General features: G+C 39.3%; 1 protein-coding gene across 1 annotated transcript in view; it reads right to left on the reverse strand.

The window, feature by feature from the left end:
• Positions 1–6,887: 6,887 nt before the first annotated feature.
• The window catches only part of SCIN (scinderin), a 53,899-nt gene continuing 40,012 nt past the window's right edge, over positions 6,888–20,774 (reverse strand). The window contains exons 6-16 of the mRNA XM_061996960.1: positions 20,235–20,367; positions 18,759–18,847; positions 18,367–18,582; positions 17,122–17,243; positions 16,847–16,937; positions 13,900–14,070; positions 13,192–13,369; positions 12,608–12,729; positions 10,809–10,886; positions 9,459–9,519; positions 6,888–8,517 (exon numbers count right to left, since the gene is read on the reverse strand). Coding sequence (XP_061852944.1) covers positions 8,384–8,517; positions 9,459–9,519; positions 10,809–10,886; positions 12,608–12,729; positions 13,192–13,369; positions 13,900–14,070; positions 16,847–16,937; positions 17,122–17,243; positions 18,367–18,582; positions 18,759–18,847; positions 20,235–20,367 — 1,395 coding nt within the window. The 3' untranslated portion in view covers positions 6,888–8,383. The remainder of the gene's footprint in view (positions 8,518–9,458; positions 9,520–10,808; positions 10,887–12,607; positions 12,730–13,191; positions 13,370–13,899; positions 14,071–16,846; positions 16,938–17,121; positions 17,244–18,366; positions 18,583–18,758; positions 18,848–20,234; positions 20,368–20,774) is intronic.

A 20,774-nucleotide genomic window follows, 5' to 3' on the forward strand; every position in this document is an offset into this window, starting at 1 on the left:
TTTCACTTCCCACCAGAAGTCTTTCTCAGTCACTTCTTTTTAGTGCTGTAGTTGAGAGGCGTTTGTGAGGAGTTTTCAGAAACTGTGTCATTGAACTCAACAGTATTTCTTAGTTTGTCTTTTAGTAAGTGGGCCTCTGAAATGCAGAGGAGGAAAATATCCAGCCCACCAAAATAAAACAAATTTGCACTCAGAATGATCTACAGCCTAATTCATTGTTTGCAAGGGAGGACTTCTGGCTTTTCATTTGGAGTTTTACTGGGGTCTAGGTGTTTTGAACGAAGACTTATTTGCATTTTCCCTGTTCTAAGCCAACAGCATTACAAGGTATAGCACACACAAACCATGATGTAGTAGTAGCCATGCAGGCGTCCAGCTTTTCCAGGTGTGTGGCAGTTGCATCCATCCTCTGAACATGTTTGGATTCTGACCAATACATTAAATTCTGTTTTGGAACAGAAAGGTGTTAAAAATCAGCTTCACAGGAGGGAATGGAAAGAGTAAATACTCACTGCTTTGATTTCTGGTTTTAAGAGTAGGCTTCAGTCAGCAGAATATGAACCAGAGCTAAGCATTCTAGATTATTCAGGCTTGAGAAAAATTCAGAGTTTTTTGGCTGCAGGTGATATGAACTACACAGTTTCAGTGCAGCCAAAGCAGTCCTTTCCTGGTGACAGTTTCACCAGCTAGCCTGAACTGCTGCATGACAGTTGCAGTCTGTTACATGGAGAGATAATGGGCATCTGATACTTCACAGAATCACAGAATTTTAAGGGCTGGAAGGGACCTTGAAAGATCATCTAGTCCAAACCCCTGCCAGAGCAGGATCACACAGGAACTCATCCAGGTGGGTTTTGAATGTGTGTAATTATTGGATATTTGGTGCAGTTTCTAAAAACTTCAGAAAAAAAAATAGTTATTCTTCTCAGTCACAATAGTTGACGGGTTTCCATGAGACGTCTGAGACTATTATTTTATGCTCTTAGGAAGCTCACAGACTTGTACTATGCTTAGGTGAAAAACAGAAGAAACAAACCAAAGAACGGCAGAGGATGAAAGAATGAGGTTTCGGGGAGGACAAATATTGTGTGGGTGGGGTGCAGTCATTTCAGCTCATTGCTCATCTGTAGTCTGGAATTTTTGTCTTATCAGTTTACCATGTCTTTTGTTTAAGTTAATAGTAAATCTCAAAGTTACTTCACTGAACACAAGTTTGGGCCTAGTCTTTGCTAAAGCTTAAAAGCTAAGTCGATTGAAAATTGATATGAAAGCTGATCATGGGTATGTTAGGCAGATAGCTTTCTTTCACCCTCCTAGGTTTCAATTCTTGGATGGAAACAACAGTAAACTCACTTTGAAGACCTTACAAAAGCTGTCTCTGCAAAACCATTTTTGCTTTCATCTCAGAATGATTCAAACAAACCACATCATACATTTCAGTTTCATAATACTGAAAAAGAATAGAGTCTTTAAGAGAATCTGGCACCTAACAGCTGTTGCCACTGGAGCTGTAAAGTCTACTTAAGTAAAAATCCACCAGAATATTCATTTTAAAATACATACACTTTTAAGCCATACGTTGGCATCACAGCTTTTTATCAGAAAATATATGTTTCCCCTGTTCTGGCTCTCATGGGCATGTCACACTACTTAGCAGCCTTTTAACAAAGTAAGGAAGGCAGATAAACAAAATCAGGGAGGAAGAGATTGTTTGGCTGATATTTTAATCTCGTTACTGAACTCCAGTGAATGGAGACAATACTGCAAGAGCCAGCAGTTCTGCAAAGGTAAGATCTGCTGTTTTCCTCTTGTCTTTGAAGGCCTTCTGCACCTCTGCTGGGCTGGGACACAGAAAAAGATTAATGAAGAGTCCAGGCAAGACTCTGGGAAGCAGAAACAGCAGCAGGATACTATAAACATAAGCTTTTTTTTTTTTTTTTCCAATTAGCTTACTCGATTGAAGGCCTCTCTACTGCTGGGATATAAAAGGAAAAGAAAACAAATAATACCTCTTTACGTAAGGAAAAAAATAAGCATGGACATACTGTAAACAGAAAGGGTCTATTTAGGGAATTCATGCTTTGAAGTCTTTGGATTTCAGATGACAAGTAATACTATAGATATATGACATATGTAGCTCAGAGTACATGCAACCTCAATCTGAATCTTGAAAGGAAGCATCAGAAAACTTTCAAGAGGACAAATTGTTGTATCCCTTCCTCCTATTTTAATGATGGAAGGGCTCTGAAACTGTAGGTCATTCTGCAAAAGCCTGTCCTGAAGTCTTAGTGATTCTTCCTCCTGGGCCTCACTTCAGAGCTTGACTGTTTTATTTAGGGACATCTACATCTGCATGGTCTTCCATCTCAGCACAATTCCATATAAAGGGTTTTCATGATGAGCACCACTGCACTTCCTTCAAATCACCAGGCTTTGAGTCCTTGCTGAGGACTGATTGAAGGCCCAGCACTGTAGCATGTAAAGCATATACATATTTCTATGTTTTTCAGACCTGTGTAATTCAGAGCTGAGATAAAACAATAGCCATAAACAGTCATCAGAGTCCATCACCATACCAAAGAACTATGAAATTCTTCCAATGGCAGCAGCCAGCAAACTTTTCAAGACTGGAGATACCATTAAAACGCAAAAACCAAATCTCCAAAACAATCAAGGTATTTAGCAGTTGTCTTTATCCATCTACCTGTAGTCTGCAGGCACTGTTCAATCCTCACAATTCATATACTTTACTGTGGACAGGACCCCTCATGCTCAGCCTCTGGATTGTAGCCATGTCAATGGATGTGTGTTACCTAGTATAATTCAGTAACGAAAGGAGGTGTATTTTTGCTCATATTGTGTTATATTGTAAAAGCTTTACTTCTCGTCTGGGATAGCTCCTTTTTTTCTGCTGCCCCAATGCCACCTTTGTTGGAGCTGCACCTGTGCTTTAGCAAGTCACCAAGAGATCATGCTTGTGTCATTGTTTAATCTTGCTCTAAGCAAGTCTGTGCAGCATGGCACCAGTAACCCTGGCAGCTATCTCGATTATGAGCAGTACCTGCAAGGTGACAGCACTGGGAACGGACTTCACTAGGTCAAGCATTGTACAAACACACAGTAAAAGACAGCACAGCTTAAATAAACAGAGAAAGGTTGGAATAAATCCTTATTTAATAGGTGGAGAATAGAAGCACGGAAATTCAGTGTTTACTTCAGCTTACACAAGAACACAGAGCACAGGAAATGCAGGTTACCAGAATCCTTGTTTGCTTCTTTAAATACAGGACCGATTTCCATCACCTTTCCTCACAGTCTTAAAAAGGGTTGCTTTGAGGTTTGGGAATTCACACGTGGGATATTTATTTAGTGTATGCTGGAGTGTATTTGCATATGCTAAGATGTGACAGAGGCTGGCAGCAGCAGATGTACAAAGTATCTATTGTTGACTGGGACTATCTAACAAGAAAGTAGGGATTGTTAAGAGTACACTTCTTGCCTGTTGTCCTTGCTGATAAGATATTCACTGCTATTCCCCTCTTTTCTTCCTGCTACAACAACTAATTTCTTCCCCAAGTCCATCAGGACAGCAGCTGACTAGTGGTGGGAGAGAGCAACCTTTGGCACGAACAAACATACCTACAGCTCCACTCAGGTGGTTCAACAACGATTCAGCTGTGCTGCTATGCCAGTTACAGGAAACCTGTGACCTTTCTGAGCACTTCTTTAAAAATCTAAGCCCAAGAGGAAATTTGTCTTAGGTTCCTCCTAGCAATGGTCTATAGTAATGAGGATTGTTGTCCTAGGAAGGGCATCAGACAACACAAAGCATGGTGAAATGTCAGGTAAATGATGCTGAAGTCACCTGACAGTATTCAGCTGTGATGGTATTATTGTCAATTGCTGTGAAATCACCCCAAGTCACATCTGTGTTATCTGTTAAAGAGCATCAGAGAGCTGTGCTCTTCTAGCACTACTCAAGAGGCTTTGTTAGCATCATCAAAGCATTATTGCTGTCAAAGTAAACATGCATGTCTCTGGGCCTTACAGTGAGGTACTGTTCAGATTGTCTCAGCTTTACTGCTTGGTTTTCCAAAGAAACATTGCATGTATCTTCGCTGGCCCTACTTGTTCCCATGCAGGTAATTTTCAGAGCAAATGATCTGCAATAAAAATTGTTTTCACTTGCTGCTTTCATTTCATATGCGTGGAGGCCCACTTTTCACATGCTGACATGTGGTGGAAAAAAGTACAGCCTTGTGGATCTCAGTCCACTCATTGCATCCCTTTGAGGAGGGAGCACTTGCAGGGTCAAAGTGGGGATGCATTTCGGAAGAAACTCAGTACAGGTTGATTCCCATTCTGTCTGCTCCCCTGGAATAACTGGTTGCTATTACTTAGAAGAAAAAAATCAGCTTATGAGTTCTGTTCTGCAGAGACAGATTTTTTTTTTTAATTTTTCCTGTAATGCAAATATGCTTAAGTGTCAAAAGGAAAATGACATGCAGAGGAAAAAAGGCCAGAACAGTCATTGACTAATTTCTAGGCATGGTGGGCCTCCCAATTCCTATTGGTTTCCTCCTTCTTGCACCTTGGAAGCTTTAATTGAAGTCAGTGTAGCTTATTGATTTTTAGCATAAGGTAATGTGTTAATAATCAGAGGAGGTCAAAGTAACTTTAGGCCAGCCTAGAGAGGATGTAATGAGACATTAAGGAAGTTTAGTGGATTAAAGATCTGATTGTGTTTTCAATTAAATCACAAGTTTCTTTGATTGGGCAAAAATAGGGCAAAAGCCCTAGCCATAAGACAGTAAGTATACTATTTCTTTATATAAAGACAAAATTACTGTCTTTAAAAAGAAAAAGCAAGGATTTGGAAAGTTAGAACACAGAAGTATTATCTAACTCTCATTTTAAGACATAATAGGTTTTTGTCTTCTATACTTACATTTGGCTGAGTTAAGACATATGGACAGCTTGAGTGGGATGCTGAGGAAGGAACTGGATTCCAAAGCAAAATTGGAAGGGTTTTTTTCAAGCTTTTGTATAGCGAAGACTCTGAAGAGCAACTTCAGTCCACAAGAAATAATAGGCTTGATTTGGCTTTTTTTGTTTGGTGTTTTTTAGCTTTTTTAGATCTAGTAAAATTGAAGACTTAAGAAGATTGCAAAGTTTATAACAATAATATAGCCTTTAGAGATATCTAGGAGTATGTCCTGCTATAGTCCAGTAGGTACTTTCTGTATAATTCCTGTTCTCCTCTGAGATATTGTGGCACAATCCCACTGTCCACCATCTTCGTAGTTTTCTTGTTGCAGATGAGGCCTATGTGGGTTTGAACTAGAAAGAGATCAAACTGTTCAACTGAATTTAGATACATTTAACATAATAACTTACAGCAGATCTGGTGCTATATAGCACTATGTGCTATATACCTACAATGGCCAAAACTTATGGACAGTGATGCCAGAGGCTGGCTCCTCTCAGGTATACAGTCTGTTATGTAAACTACCAATAATAGTATTACGATGTCCTAACATCATAAGGATTCCTAACGTTTTTCTGTTGCAGTGAAATTCCATAAAAGAAAGATGAAAAATGATGCTGTATTTCCAACCAATAGAATATAGGAATGCTTGCTGTTTAGTAGCATACTGAAACTGCTAACCCAGCATATCTAATTTTGCCATTACAAATAGCATGAACATACTATTACTGTGTGATAATAATGCAAGATATAGCTTATTCTTGACTGAACTTGATTGTACTGTTTACATCTGCACATTTATTTTCCTATTTATTCTGAAAACAAGGCAGGTTTCCTATGTATATTAATAAGTTATGTGCTTAAATATTTTCTTGAAAATAGCTCAATCTTTAATATTTCCAAGCACTCATAGTCCACTCCATCTGTCCTCTCTCCCTCTCTCTGTTCTTTGGAGAGAAAGAAATACATCTTTGTGTATTCTGCATATGTATTTAGGAAAAACAAACTTCTTCACTAGCAAGTAAACCCAAGAACAATGTTGCTAGCAGCTGTTGTGATTACAGCCCAGTTGAGAACACTGCTCTGTTATGAGCTCTCAATGCTCTTCTCAACATCAGTAATCAACATGCCAGAACAATGGACTGTAAACCCAAACATCCAGGCCAGGAGACCACAAAAGCTTCTCTGTCTCCTTAGAGGAAACTGAAAAGAGGCTTTCACAGTGCTGCAGAATATGCCAGCAGACTGTGCCAGTTCACAGCCCAAACTGTTCCAGAAGATGTTTATGTACAAAGAGGGCAAATCTTGGTTAAGAAGCTACTATAACTATGTTATTTTTTTTTTTAAATTAGAAGAATCATGCATATATGTCAAAGACAAGCACGAATTAACTATAAGCTGCACAGTGGTTGCATGAAGTGTGGTAGCTAAGGACCTGAAAAGGTCTTTGTACTCTTTCCAGCAGGACATCTCCTTATCTACTCTCACAAATAAAAAGCAAGACTTATTCTTTAAAAACAAACATAGACTTATTTCCTTCCATTTTAAAAAATAATTATTTCTATAGCCTTTCAGTTTTGCAAGCAGAAGGTTACTAAGCCAAAGAGTTTGATAACAACAATGGTAGTTTTCATTACATATGAAGAAATCACAAGCTAATAAACACCCAGTTCTTTGATTTGCACGTAGGTTTGTAAGTTTCAAGTTGTTGGGAAGACTTCACCCTCCACTGGGTAAAATGGCACAAAGTAAAACCAAATAATACTGCATTGTTCATCTAAGAAAAAGGAAGATTCCTACAGGTTTTTTTTTTGGATGTCTTGATAGGCATCAGTGGAAGCACTGAATAACAATATGTTAGAGAGAGGAAGATCAGCTTGGCATACTGAATGCTGGGTTTTGTAATTTTTATTTTAGGTGAAATTACATTCAGATACAGCCCAGTTACATTAGCAGAGACTTAAACAAATGTTTAAAGCAGTTGAATGCCTGGAATTAATCTCTTAGTTTCACAATTCTTTTGTCATGGATGTTGATAACGAGCTTAGACTAAACTCGGTCTTTGCATTACTCAAATTCAAAATCACAATCATGTTAAAAAATACAAAAATGCAAAAAATTACACTTTCCAACCTAATTTATAAGATTAATGAAATGTGTTCATTAAAAAGCCTTATTGTCATGATTTACAGCTGTACAAATTGTTATTTAAAACAAGCATTATAGCATAAGTGATCAAAGCAGTGCTAAAGATATGAAGCAGAATTTTTGCCACTGTCCTTATGTAGATTTTCTGATTGAATTACAAATAAAAAGCACTTTGAAAATGTACTCTTAAATTCACCAAAATAAAAAAAGCCCAAACAACTGTGTCTGAGAGAAAAGAGAAAGCCATATTCTATGGCATGTACTCGTGCTGCAAGTTCCCAGGATGTCGAACGCTACTGAAAGAGGAGGTTTCCTTGCCCTTTATATTTGACTGAAGCCTGCATAGAAAAAGAGTAGAAATACATCCTGCACCTGACAAGCAGTTTGCATGTTGGAAAATAACTAAGTACTGCTGAGTAAGGCAACCAAGATACAGTATCGTTTAAGTGTAGTCTGGTTAAGGCAGAGTATGTATTTTTTAAGCTATTACTCCCGCTTCCACCTAAAAAGGACTAGTGCACTAGAACATGTTTAGGAGCTTTGGTTAAAAAGACCCAGTGGAGCTGGAGGTGGTTCACAGAGGTAAATCTAAAGAAATTCATTACAGTGAGCTAGACAGTTCCTCAGAAAAGCCTTTGTCAACTTCACATTCTTACAGCCATTCAGTCCAAAGCTCCACATATGTGTACTAACAAGTCAAACATGTTAAGCACAGCTTACTCAGAATGCCCATCTCTTATTTTCCCCCTGCAAGACACAGCTCCCACTTGGGATCAGGCATCATCTGAAAAGTTACGTAAATATTGAATTTTTTTTTTGACTAGTAATGAAATCATGTCCAGTCCTACCCTTGCAACAAATGTAGAATTAGTCTTTATCAGGCCAAATTCTGCACAATATTATCCTGACCTTACATTAATTTGGATTTTTAAATGAAGATAGAATTTGGCCCATTTTAGCACACTAAAATAAACTGATTCACAGCTTCTGCTTGAAGAATCAGTAGATTAAACAGTTATTGGTAGTGCTTTCCACATTTACTACATGAACAGTCCCACTCCCAGCATTTGACCAATTTACAATTATCATTTATCCTTTCCAGTGCTAAGAGTTTTTAGGTATATCAAAGCTCAGGAAAGTTGTAACAGCAGATGCATTATATGTTGCATGAGTTTATGCTTAAAAATACTAGAAAGTCGCTGGGCTTTGATGATTCTATGGCTTGAAGCCAGAGCCTTCTTGGATAGATCAGTTCTTCCATTTGTTGGAGTCCCAAGCGAGGAACCAGCCTGTGAATGTTGGGGGTTCATGACCCTGCTTCACGATTACAATAGGGGTCCCCTTATCTCTGCCAGAAGGATCTGTTTCAATATAGCGTTTGGCTAAAACCAGAGAGGAAATAAAACATGTAATATATTAGTTCATTCCTTTGGTATAAAAAAAAGAAATTAAAAGTCCTAATGAAAGAACCTGTGGTTACTATAATTCAGATCTCAATTAAAATATTTCAAAGGCAATGAAATTATCATATGACTGCTGAGTTCTCCCAGCTGCCAGTGAGTTTTTCACAAGGCCGAAACAGAGGTACTGTTGCTCTAATCAGCTTGTTGCCATACAGCTGAATTTTGGCTCTTGAACAGGAGAAATAATTTGCCAGTGCTGTGCACATGCACAAGCTTCGTTCTTGTTTTCCCTACATAAAAGCCAGTGTAGTTTCCCTTGACATCAGTACTTATCAGGAACACAGCTAGGTAACCCTTGTTGCTCCAAGGGAGTATCTACAAGCCTTTTTAGTACAAGCTTTGTCATAAATACTCAGCTGTGGGAAATTTCTCAGCTACGGTGATTTCTCAAGGAGGTGCACTCCATATGAGCTCTCTTAATTTGTTCTGCAATTAAAATTTCCTCCTCCAAATTTAACTCGGTGAAAGGTGTCATTGTAAGGAATTGAGGATTTCTTGGCATTCCTTTGACTACATACATTAGTGCAGGGTCTAGCTTAGTAGGTATCTCCTTTTAAATTCTTCACCTTTTCAGTGCAGTTTCTTTTCATGGAGCTTCCCTATATATTCTTTAAAAAGCTCTCCACCTTAGTAATGCTATCTTGATTAATTTTACTCTTCATAAACTTACAGATAAGACATAATGAGTTTTGAAGCCCATTTAAAGGAGAAAATAATCTCCAAGATTAAATCATAATAAATTCAGTAACCCTTTTAAACACTGCAAACGTAACTAGATTTCTTCTACATCATCTTTTTCACTTCTTTAAGTAATCTTGATGCTACTTTATTCATAATTCTGCCAAATTGATTTGATTTACCAGATTTAACAGATTCCTGTCTCTCGGTTTCATTAGCATCCTTCCCAATCCAGACAAAAACCTGCAAATAGAGGAGAGAAAGATATAGTTCCCATGTTGTTACATAGGTGCTGTGCACAGCAGGTAAAGTACAAAATAGGTGGTTCCACTACGAGAAAGAATATACACTGTGAAAAGACTGTGAAGATACACTGCTCTCTCAAACCAAAATTGATGGGATTTTTTTCCCTCATGAGAGACTGTAGTTCTGCTGTCCAAAATCTTGACACTGGAAGGCTGAGTCTTTATGCATTCTGCTTAAAGGAACTCTAATTACCTTTTTCATGGATATCTTTTACAATTTGTCAAATAAATTGCTGTTTAGGTGCAGGCAAAAACACTGAACAGGAGTTGTCTCTGATTTGAGCTTTGTGTGCACATCAATGCTTGTGGCCTGTGATCAATGCTACCCAGGGTGACTGATGGATAACCCACTGAATAACCCAACAACCAGAGCCTTGATCTGCAATCCCCACACTCTTTTTCTGTCAAGGATCCTTTTGGAAACCAGCTACGTGTCCCAGACTTACTTCTTTCTTACCTGAATCAGTGTGTCCCAATCACTTTCCATCCAGCTCTTCCACCCACCTTCCCCCATCACTCCTTCCCCCATGGACTTTGAATGCTCCTTCTTATTTTCAAAAACCTCAGCCTTTTTTTCCTTAAGGGTTATACTGAAGAAGACAAATAAAGCACAGGATCTGTGGCCTCCTCTCCCTTTCGGTCCAAGGGGAGAGGACGAGTAGAGGGAAATATTGTGAGAAACAGACGTGCCCTCTGCACCTGCAGTAAGTTTGCCTGTTGTCCAAAAAGCTCTCAACATTTTCAGTTTTCAGTGAACCTGGGAGAATGACAGAGATTGTTTCTGACACCTTTCACCTAGTTCTTCTCAAGAAATCTGTGTAATTGTGTAGTGTTTGTCCTCTTCTCTAGTAAGACTTTTTGTAGGTGCTGTTGCTACATGGATTTTGTGGCTCCTGAATAACTTTTATGCAATAACTTTCTTTTTTAAAATTAGTAAATTTTAGCAATAAAGTCAAGAACATTATTGAGAGACTTTCAGAACACTGCCAGGGCTTATACCCTTGCAGCTTCTGTTGGTTTAATGTGAAGTGCCTGACACAGTCTCGTGTATGTTCACATTAGCACATCATATAGCTCAAAAGTATAGCTCCCTCTGGTATAATTTGAAGAAGATAACACCTCTTCCATTCTCACAGGGATGATTTTTCCTCTCATCTTATGATCTAAGTGGTTAAGAATAAAGTATTGTTGTTAACACAATAAGCAGTGGTCAAGTACACAGCTTACCTGGTCCCAAGCATCCAGCAGCATCACATCATCTTCAGCCAAATCATCTTGAGTGAATTCTCCTGGGACCTCTTCAATCTAAAAAGGATACTATGTTTTGGGGTGGGGTTTTTTTTTTTTGCAATGATTTATCAAGATATTCTAATTTTGTGCAGACCAAAGATATTTTTAAAAGGGTTAAGTCCAGAAGTTGGTATGCAAATCTTTTTGCTTCTAAGGGGTCAAACCCTAAACTGACTTGCCAAATGCACCAAGAGTGTTTCACTGAAAGGAAACAAATCACGTAACTACATGTCCTATAAAATCAGTTCTCAGTTTATCAGACTTGATGGGATATCCTCAAGAGAGGCCAAGATTTACATTGTTATTGTGACTATTGTTAACTTGGGACCAAGGTCTGCCAGAAGAAAGGAAAATTTCTATGCCCTATACCAAGCAAACTAAATCGATCAGCCGATATGTTCATGCAGCTTACATTCATTAATAAGGAAAAGAAGCTGCTTTGGTTTGCAGTGGGTAAGTTCAGTGATGAAAAACACACCCAAGCAAGCTTTCCAGTCACTTGACAATAGGACATTACAGTTGACTAAACCATCAAGGATTAGTCCCCAAAGAAAAGGCAGACTGCTTGCTTCTTCCAGTGATGTGCAGGCAGAGAGGAAGCCAGTTTAATGTTACTTCGTATGAGAAAGAGATATAATCATTTAGGTAGTGGACAGCCTTCTGCTTTTAAAGGGCTTCCAAGGGTTTGGCTATGCTTAGTCATGTAGGAGCACTAAAGGTACAATAAGCAGATGGTACAAAAGACTATCCTTTTTCCCTACCTTGTGTTATGATGCCCAAAATATCAGAGTGACTTTCTGACCTATCTCTCCTGATGTGCTCTAACAATGGTGATTCTATTACTAGAGAAATCCCAGAGAAAAGAGGGGATTTCACAAAATTTTGATGGAATTTAAACCAAAAAATAAACAACTGCATAGCTCCCAGCAGACCATTACAGAGAGGTTGATTTCTATTAATGTATTTCACAGGAGTATTTTAGAAGCTTGTTAGAATATATTTTACTACTCTCATAGGATTTAAAAGTCCTGATTAAAGCTACCTATTTGTTTTATCCACTCCAAATGAATGAGTTGTGCCTTAAGGAGATTGCAGAGATGGTAGCCAACTGTGTCCCCTACTTAAAAATTAGTGCATCCTTCTCAAACAGTGACACAGCCTTGCCCTCCCAGAACACAGTAATTAATTAATTCTGAATCACAGGCTCAATACCCAGAACACAACTCTGGGTATTTCTGCTGAGGAAATAGGCCTTCTTACCTCCTTGAGCACAGGCCAATACCTTAAGGGCATAATTATGTGTCTGCAATCTCTATGGAAAATTTCAGACTGCTAGGGATTTTTGGCAAGGGATATTACTTTTCCTCATCAGCTCTATGAAACACATAAGGGGCAAGGCGCTGACCTGCTTTTCCTCAGCTAAATGACAGCAATCTTGCAATGCTCTGCAAGAACATAATTGCTTTTAACTGGGCAAGCACCTCATCTTTTTGCATCTGCAAGCCTCTAGTCCCAGGCTGGAGCAGGCTCTGCGTACAAACTTCCATAGCAGTACTTCTGTCTATCTTTTGCATTTGTATCAATTTAAAGCACCAAGCAGCAACTCTCTAGCTCTTCTAAAATATGGCTAAATAAGCCATATCCCCAAATTCATTTAATATCTGCTGATTCCCAAGACAAAATATACCAGCAACTGTATAACGAAACAGAGAAGAAAGTATCCCTCATATACTCACAATAAATCTGCCAGTCTTGTTAGAACAACCATACAGGCGAGGAGGATGATCTTCAGTCTTTGTCAAGAGTTGTGATGAAGTCTGATATTTTTTTTTACCTCCAAGTGCTTTCCAGAATTCCTCTGAAATACAAAATATTTAATTTATTAGCAACGGACTTAACATTTGACGTTTTAGCTCATTAGATACTGTTTCAAGATTCCCCAAACAGTATTCTTGCTGTCCCAAAGATGTCTGCATTTCTTACAGTTCTTCCTTCAATTTGCCAAAATAACAATACAAATATCACTTACAGACCTAGAAAGAACGATGTGCTATATCTTTCTCCCTTCCTAGGCACTCAGGGTAAAGAAAGCACCACATTCCTCTGCAGCTTCCACTGCTGTCCTACAGACTCCCAGGGCATCACACTGCTTCTACGTTAACAAGTTCTAGATGGATCTTCATGGTATACATCAGGTTGGATTTTCAAAGGGAGAGAGTGAGTGTATGCTTCTTCCTAAAAAAATCATTTGTGCTGTATTTCCATGGAGCTGCTGTGTATTCTCAGCTGCCTATTAGCAACCCCATGACCTCGTACTAACCAGGTTCCTGGCCTTCATTAATCTTAGCAGTCTGGCATTTAAGAATGCTGGCAATGTATTCAGCTCCTTGTTCTTCTTCTCTGTTTGCTCCTTTTCCTACCCAGGTGTATCCACTGTTGTTTGGCAGTTTCAGAACAAAGACATCATTGGAGTTTAGTGACATTGCATCAACATCAACCTAGATCAAAACAGAAATTGTTTCATTCTTCATATTATTCAAATAACGTGGTCCCTATTTTGCATGTTTATATCAAATGTTAATCAAATATCAGATTAATAACATGTTAATCAGCAATGCTTTTTTTCTTCATTTTCCCCCTAGATATATATTGACATATATATGATTTATATTTTAATTTATATAAATATAGAAATTAGAGAAGAACTTTAGACAGAGAACTGACTTGAAGGGCAAAATTTAGGACAGACTAGCAGTAGGAAAGAGTGTCTCATAAGGGTTGCTGATTTCTTGTCAATTCTTTGTCAGATGACTCTTCACCATATGTTTTCTTATGGTTTCCCCTGAAAAATGTAGATTAGTTACACCCAGTTACAGCATATTCTCTTTGACTTATTAGATGGCTGGTCATATGAAGTACTGGATTTGGTGTTCTGTGTTCCTAACAGATGTCACTACCCAATAAGATTAGTCGTAAGAGGCTCATGGCAGCTATACCATTTCCCATGGGGAAGAGCTGGTGACCTCACCTCTGCAATCCTAGTAATGGCTGCCAGGTTCCTGCGGATTTGGAAGAGTCGGGTGAGTGGAGCAGGTTTCTGACCTTCCTTCCTGGATGTCCCATCCTTGTAGACAATAAGCGGTTTGTTTTTGAACAGGCTCAGTAAATGTGCAGGCTCTTTGCCTTGGCTGACTCGGATCTGTACATACGTAAAGAAATGCAATAAATGAAACGAAGGGACACATTTTTGGTCCTTGTTGAATAACATAGGGGATGTTAGCCAGTAATGCTAAGAATGTTAGCAAGAATGAGAAGTGGCAAGCTGAGAAGATCTAAAAATATAGTTCCAGACACATTAAAGTAGAGCATTTGTGAGATTTGTCAATCACGTTGACACAAAGACAAGATTCAAAGTTCTAATATAACATTTAGCTGATTAAAATGGCTGCCATCTACTGTAATAAGAAAATTATTCTTTTTCAAAAGAACTGTCATTTTACAGAGTTTTGTAGAGTGACTTAATTCTAAATTTCTTAATTCCAAAAACTATCTTTGAAGTTTAGGTGCCCTGTATTTAAGCAGAAAATAACGATTATTCATCTTGTTCATTTTTTCTATGTACACTTAAATCTGCAAGAGGATGAAAAAGATGAGCATAAATCTATCTTGTGGAGGATGCCATGGATGACAAAACTGAATTTCCATTATGGATGCAAAATATGTTATTGCAGTCTCAAAGAAACCCCCTGAGCTATGAAGAACAACTATTTTTAGGTTAATGTATAAAAGTTTGTTATATAGACAACTGTTTGTTCTTCCTTTGTAACAGAAAAACCCGATAAGGTGAAGGGTGGCGACTCCTCGCCTTTCATTCCCGGAAAAAAAAGGTAAAAAACGGACTCTGCCAACCGCAACGAAGCAGCAGCGGCGAGGCCCGGGTCCCTCTGCGCTGCCGGGAGCCGGGCGCCGAGGCGCGGCGGAGGCGCGGGCCAGCAGGAGAAGCTGCTTCTGCCGAGCTCGCCGCTGGACAGACCAGTACAGCTGCCTGGTAAACGATACCCTCTCACTCAAACTAACAACCTAAAAAAAAAACCAAAAGAAAAGCCAAAAAAAAACCCCAGTTGCTGAGGAAAACATTCCTGCCAAACGAATAGTGGGCTGGCTTTTTGATAGTCATTTGTAGTGTAGTGCCATCTAGTGACCACAAGGGTCTACCGTCAAACCCTTTGAAGGGTCTGCCTTCAAACCCTTCGAATTACACTAACACAGACAGTACAGGTAATAGACTCTAGGCAGCCATGTACATGCACAGAAATGCACGAGTGCATATATACACGTCTGTGCATATTTACATGTAGTTATACACACGTATATATTTTCCTAAATTCACTGCAGGCTAAAAGCACTTTTAAGTATCATGTCTATTGCAGTGAGATGGGTCTCTTTCAGCTTTAATGAAAAAGCTTTTTAAGCACATTATTATTGCAACTGTTAGTAGTAATATCGTTATTACTTTAGTGTTAGTATTGGCCTTAGATATGAGGCAGCACCATATTGTGCTGAACTCTGTCCAAATACAAAATGTGTTACAAATATTTCAGGGAGTAATTACTTAGAAGTATTCCAATCCTTCCTTAATATAATTTCAATCATAAATCAGAACTGATTAATAGTTAGAAGTACAGTCTGCCATCTAAATTATCTGTATCTTGGTAGGTGAGAGAAGCCCTTTACTTTAGTAAGTAAGAAGTGGGAAGCAGAGAATTATCTCCTGCCCAGAGTCTCTGCCTACCTCTAGCCATCTACCTGTAGCCTTTCTACGAAGAGACCTCTCACCTCTCCACCTACCCACCACTCCTCACTAGCAATAAAGAAAAGCATATACCCTGGTCATGCTAGCTTATCTCCTCACATCCTTGAGCTGCCAATGTCCTGCACCTTGCCTTGCACACCCCATTTCTGCAAGTGAAGATGTGTCTTCTGCTTTCATGGAGCTGCAAGTACTTTGGGATGGAAAAATCCAAGTTACGTTCCTTACTACAGCAGGGACAAGCCAGACCTTGTGGCAGTTCCAGCAGGCTCTTTTTTCTGGGTGTCACAAGGCTTTCATGTCTCCCAGTCTTGGCCTTACAAAAGTCAGATGTCTTATCTGGGCTAAACATCACAGCTTTCTACATAACCAAAAGGAGACACGGGAGCTCACACGGGGCCATCATCCTGTCAGACACCTGCTTGAGAGTCAGTTGCCCTGGGAGAGTCTTACCACTTTGAGGAAAGGCTGCAAGAACTGGGGATATTTAGTCAAGAGAAGAGAAGACTGAGGGGGGATCTCATTAATATTTATAAGTATATGAATGGTGGGTGTCAGGAGGTTGGGACATCCCTTTTTCTGTTGCACCTAGCAACAGGACAAGGGGTAATGGGATGAAGCTGGAACACAAAAAGTTCCATTTAAACATAAGAAAAAACTATTTCACTGTGAGGGTGAGGGAGCCCTGGAACAGACTGCCCAGGGAGAGTGTGGAGTCTCCTTGCTTGAAGGTCTTCAAGACCCGCCTGGACAAGTTCCTATGTGACCTGATCTAGCTGAACCTGCTTCTGCAGGAGGGTTGGACTAGATGATCTCTAATGGTCCCTTCCAACCCCTACCATTCTATGATTCTATGATTTGGTCTCTATTGGCCATGTACAGAGTCTGTAAGGCTAAGCAGGACTAAACCAAAATTTTTAGACAGTTAAAGGAAAGAAAAGGCTGTGTTCTGTCTGTATTCTTTTAGACATCTACACTCAGAAGGGATGATTGAAGCGTGAAATCTCTAGTGACTTTAAAAGGAGCCGATGGTGCTTGGATCAATACAGACCATGAGCAGTTGATATTCCCAGCCTTCAAACGCTACCTCCTACTTTCAGTTCTCATTGAAATTTGTATACCTTGCATGCTCTGTTGAAAAAGACACTGTTCAAAAGACACTAACCTGCACAGCCTGACCATCCAATAACCGATCCAGCTGAACAGTTAGAAATGCAGATGCAGTCAGCTCATCTTTTGTAGTATGGGCTCCTTGCCTGGGGAAAACAAGGAGAAAAATAATGCTTAAGCCCAGTTTCAAAACAACCCAGAGTTTATACTGCATGACAAATACACAGTAAACAACCTTACAAGTACACATGGTTCTACTCAAAAGGACATAAAGTTAGCATAAAATAATACCCACATGCTGGAGGTCTGTGCAAAGCTGACCAAACATACCATGTGTAGATGATCTTCCCTTTAGGGTAAGTGTAGAGGATAATGTAACAGTCACCACCATAGAACTGCCCATATGTCTCGGGTCCCACAGGAACTCTGCCACTGCTTTCTACACGCCAGATCTGAGGAAACAGAGAAATCGCTGAAGAATGCTGAACTTAATCCCAAGACTCTTCAAGAGACAATTTATTGTATCATGTCTTGAGTGAACTTTGCTTCTGTTCCCATGTGTTATGGAATAAAATCAGAAAGGATTCTTCACAAAGTAGATAGATAGACCCTGCACCCACTGAATGAATGAATAATGACCATCAGCACACCATGACAGTACTCTTTTCTTTGTCTTCATGCTTTAATGCTATATGTCCACCTCATAATGCTATGCTGAACTTAAGACAATAAAATGACATGAATGGCACAACATTATGACTCATCACAGAAATTTAATTTGGGAGCAGCATACTGTAGCCAGATGACACAGTTAGGCCGACTTCTTCCTATTTGATTTACTACAGACCAAATCAGTTCACAACTGCTCTCCAAAAACATAGTGCAGATCTAAGCTGCTTTGGCTCAAGCCTAACGCCCATCCCAAGTAGGATGTTAGAAATCTATAAAGTATGTCAATGAGGCTGTAAGCATTTATTTCTTCTTTTTCTTCCACAATCCCAACACGGAGAGCTATATCCAACAGATTGTATCAACACAATGCCAAACCAGCTCTGTGCAGTCCAAAAATATTCCTGCACTGGGATACGGATAGATCTAGAAAGACTGTAGTGTCATCTTTTTCTTTCCAAATCCAGGCTACCTGAGAAACACAGTAGGGACAAAGAAGGTTCCTCTAGAAAGCAGACTGGACACAAAGACACAGAATGAATTTCTGACTCCAAGGGCAAGTCTTCCCATTCCAGATTTCAAGGTGATGTGAAAGAGCTTTCCTTTAGGTCACGTATTTGAAGTATATATTTAAAAGGTATCGTGTAGAATGGGAAATATTTGTGCAGTTTTATTTCTCTTAATGACTGGTACAACATCTTCTATAAGCATGACCCAGCATATAACTGACAAAGAGATTCCTTTTCTGCTTCAAAGTACCTTTTCTGATGGTAGAACTAACACTGCTACTGATGTTGCCCCACACAACAGTGTTAAATGGTAAAACATAGAGTAGCTGCTTATCCATTACAAGTAACAGAATACATTAGGATGGAGGGATACAATTTAATACAACACAAAAATTACCTCTACTTTCCCTGAACCGTCATCTACCATGTTATGCTGGGCAGCCATTTGTGGAGACTCATGTAACTTGGTAGCATCAAATTCAATCTGTTCAATTTTAGCCACTCTCTCTGTGACATACACTTTGCCAAAGCCATCACTTTGATCTTTATCTTTCCAGTCTTTGAAAAATTGTTTGAAAATTGGTGTTTCACCTCCCTCAGGAAGGACTTGAATCTGAAATAAAGCAAGACACATGACATGGAGGGAAAACAAAACTGGCATAGTTACTCAACTGGAAACTTTTCTGAATTATCTGTTAGTGAAACATCACTCTTATTGTCTCAAAAGCCCCTCCCCCCCCCTTTTTTTTTCTGATTTTAAACCAAAGTCTTTAACAGAGCTCATCATACCTGTGTGTTGGCAGGGTAATTCATCTGCTGTATGAATTGCTCAGCGTTTTTCATGGCAGCTTTTCTCTCTTGTGGGTTAGCATCTTTGCCTGATTAAAACAGAAGGATAACAATACAAAGGAAACAGCAATAAGCTCACAGATACTGCAAAAACAAGATCTCCTTGAGCCAGGTTCTCTTCAACACTGCTGTGGCCTCAGTCTTGAACACACACAAATGCTGGACATAACATCAGCAAGAAGACTGACACAAAATGGAATGGCCAAACAATACCTCAATGGCTTTGAAAACAGTTAAAACAAAAATAATGTTAAAAGAGTGGCTGGGGATGGGGGCATTGATTTTTGCTTAGTGTATGTTTTTCTGTAAAAAGAATACTGTTTATAACATCTGCTTGGCACAAGGTACAGGATCACCCTGGCTCTTTGAATCCTTCCTTGCTAGCTGCAATGGGTTAAATAAGGCTGCTGTCCAGAACTGCCTTCACTTCTTTAGGAGGCACCACAGTCCAAGTAAAAGAAACTCCCATTTTGTCTGGCTGTACAGTTTACCACCACCCTTTCCCATCCGTTGCTCCTTTTTCAGCCTTGGTCTGTGTTAGACATCTCTGATAGTTGCTATGGGATGATACCGTCTATCAGGTCTGTGTCCCAGCTGTCTGTCAACTGACTATGCTCCAAAGATGTCTTAGTCTAATAAGATACTCTCATAAGTTATTCCTTGTATCCCATTTGAATGGGATTAGCAAAGCAAATTATTAGCAAAGCAATTCACACTTAGCTTAGCGGTCTGAAGATTTCCAGCAGAGGTGATAACTGAAGCGTCTTAGGCAAGGGTGAGACTCTCACTTGCCACACATTATTGATAGCAACAGTAGTAAAGTGAGGATGAACAGAGGAGCTCATAAGGCTTGGTTCTTCTAGAAGTAATCAGGTGAAGAGGCAAAACCAGGAGTTGGGGGTCAAGTAGAACTTAGGCTAACTGAGCACAGTGCTCCAAAAACACTCCCTTTGAAAACGACACTTCCCCTAACTGCAAATGAAGTATTCCAGCAAAAAGTTTACAATGCCTCCTAGACAGACTTCCATGGTTTGACAACTGCATCAATTAAGTATTGCACATGGTTAAAACAAAAAAGGTGAGAGATTTTGTTCTAGAAGACAGGGATTTGATGGCAACATTCAAAACTTGTAGGATTCCTTATGTTTGCTCTAAAATTACAATTAGATACAGCAATAGAATACAATTAGATTTCAGCACCCAGGCTTTATGAATGTCTCAAAATTAGCTAGGATCCATAAATAAGGCTTGGTCTCGAGGCTCTTACATGAACAATCCTTGTCCATTGACTGCACCAAAGAAGAACTGTGTGCAGGTTACTGCATGCAGCAGTATTAAATTCTTGCTAGGGTGTTGTGTTGGCTCCTTATATATGTCTGTGTAGCTTCTGCATTTGCAACAGAAGTGTTAACTTACCTTTCCACACAAAGATCTTCCTTGCAGCACCATTGTCCAAAATGAAGCACTCCTCAGACAAAAGCATAGCCATGGAGAAGGGATTTTCTTCTGCTACTATGGACACCTTCATAGATCCACTTGCATCTGATACCTAGGAAAGCAATAATTTCAAATTTAGATCAGCCCTGGCTTTTATAACAAAATTAATTCCTAATGTCAAAATTACTATAAAAATCAGTCACTATTCCTATATAAATGGCTGTATGAAATTTGTGTGCTGCTGGAAAGTAAGGCAGGCTAATGTTTCTTTTGTTTGCTCCACTTAATTTTACATGCAATAGAGGGAGTTGTAATGTTATTTTTAGTGAGTTTGTTGGATATGTGTCTCAACTTAAAATCTGCTTCTCTTCAACTTTCAATTCAACTGCTCAGTCAGTGAATGCCTCACAGTTAAAAATTTGCATTTTCTTTGGCCCACCAGATACACTCAGCTGAACTGCTGGAATCCCTAGGTGTCATCATCTGCTACCAAGCAACCTGCAAAAAGGCACACGTACA

This window comes from Colius striatus, chromosome 5 (assembly GCF_028858725.1).
Source record: "Colius striatus isolate bColStr4 chromosome 5, bColStr4.1.hap1, whole genome shotgun sequence".
NCBI lineage: Eukaryota > Metazoa > Chordata > Aves > Coliiformes > Coliidae > Colius > Colius striatus.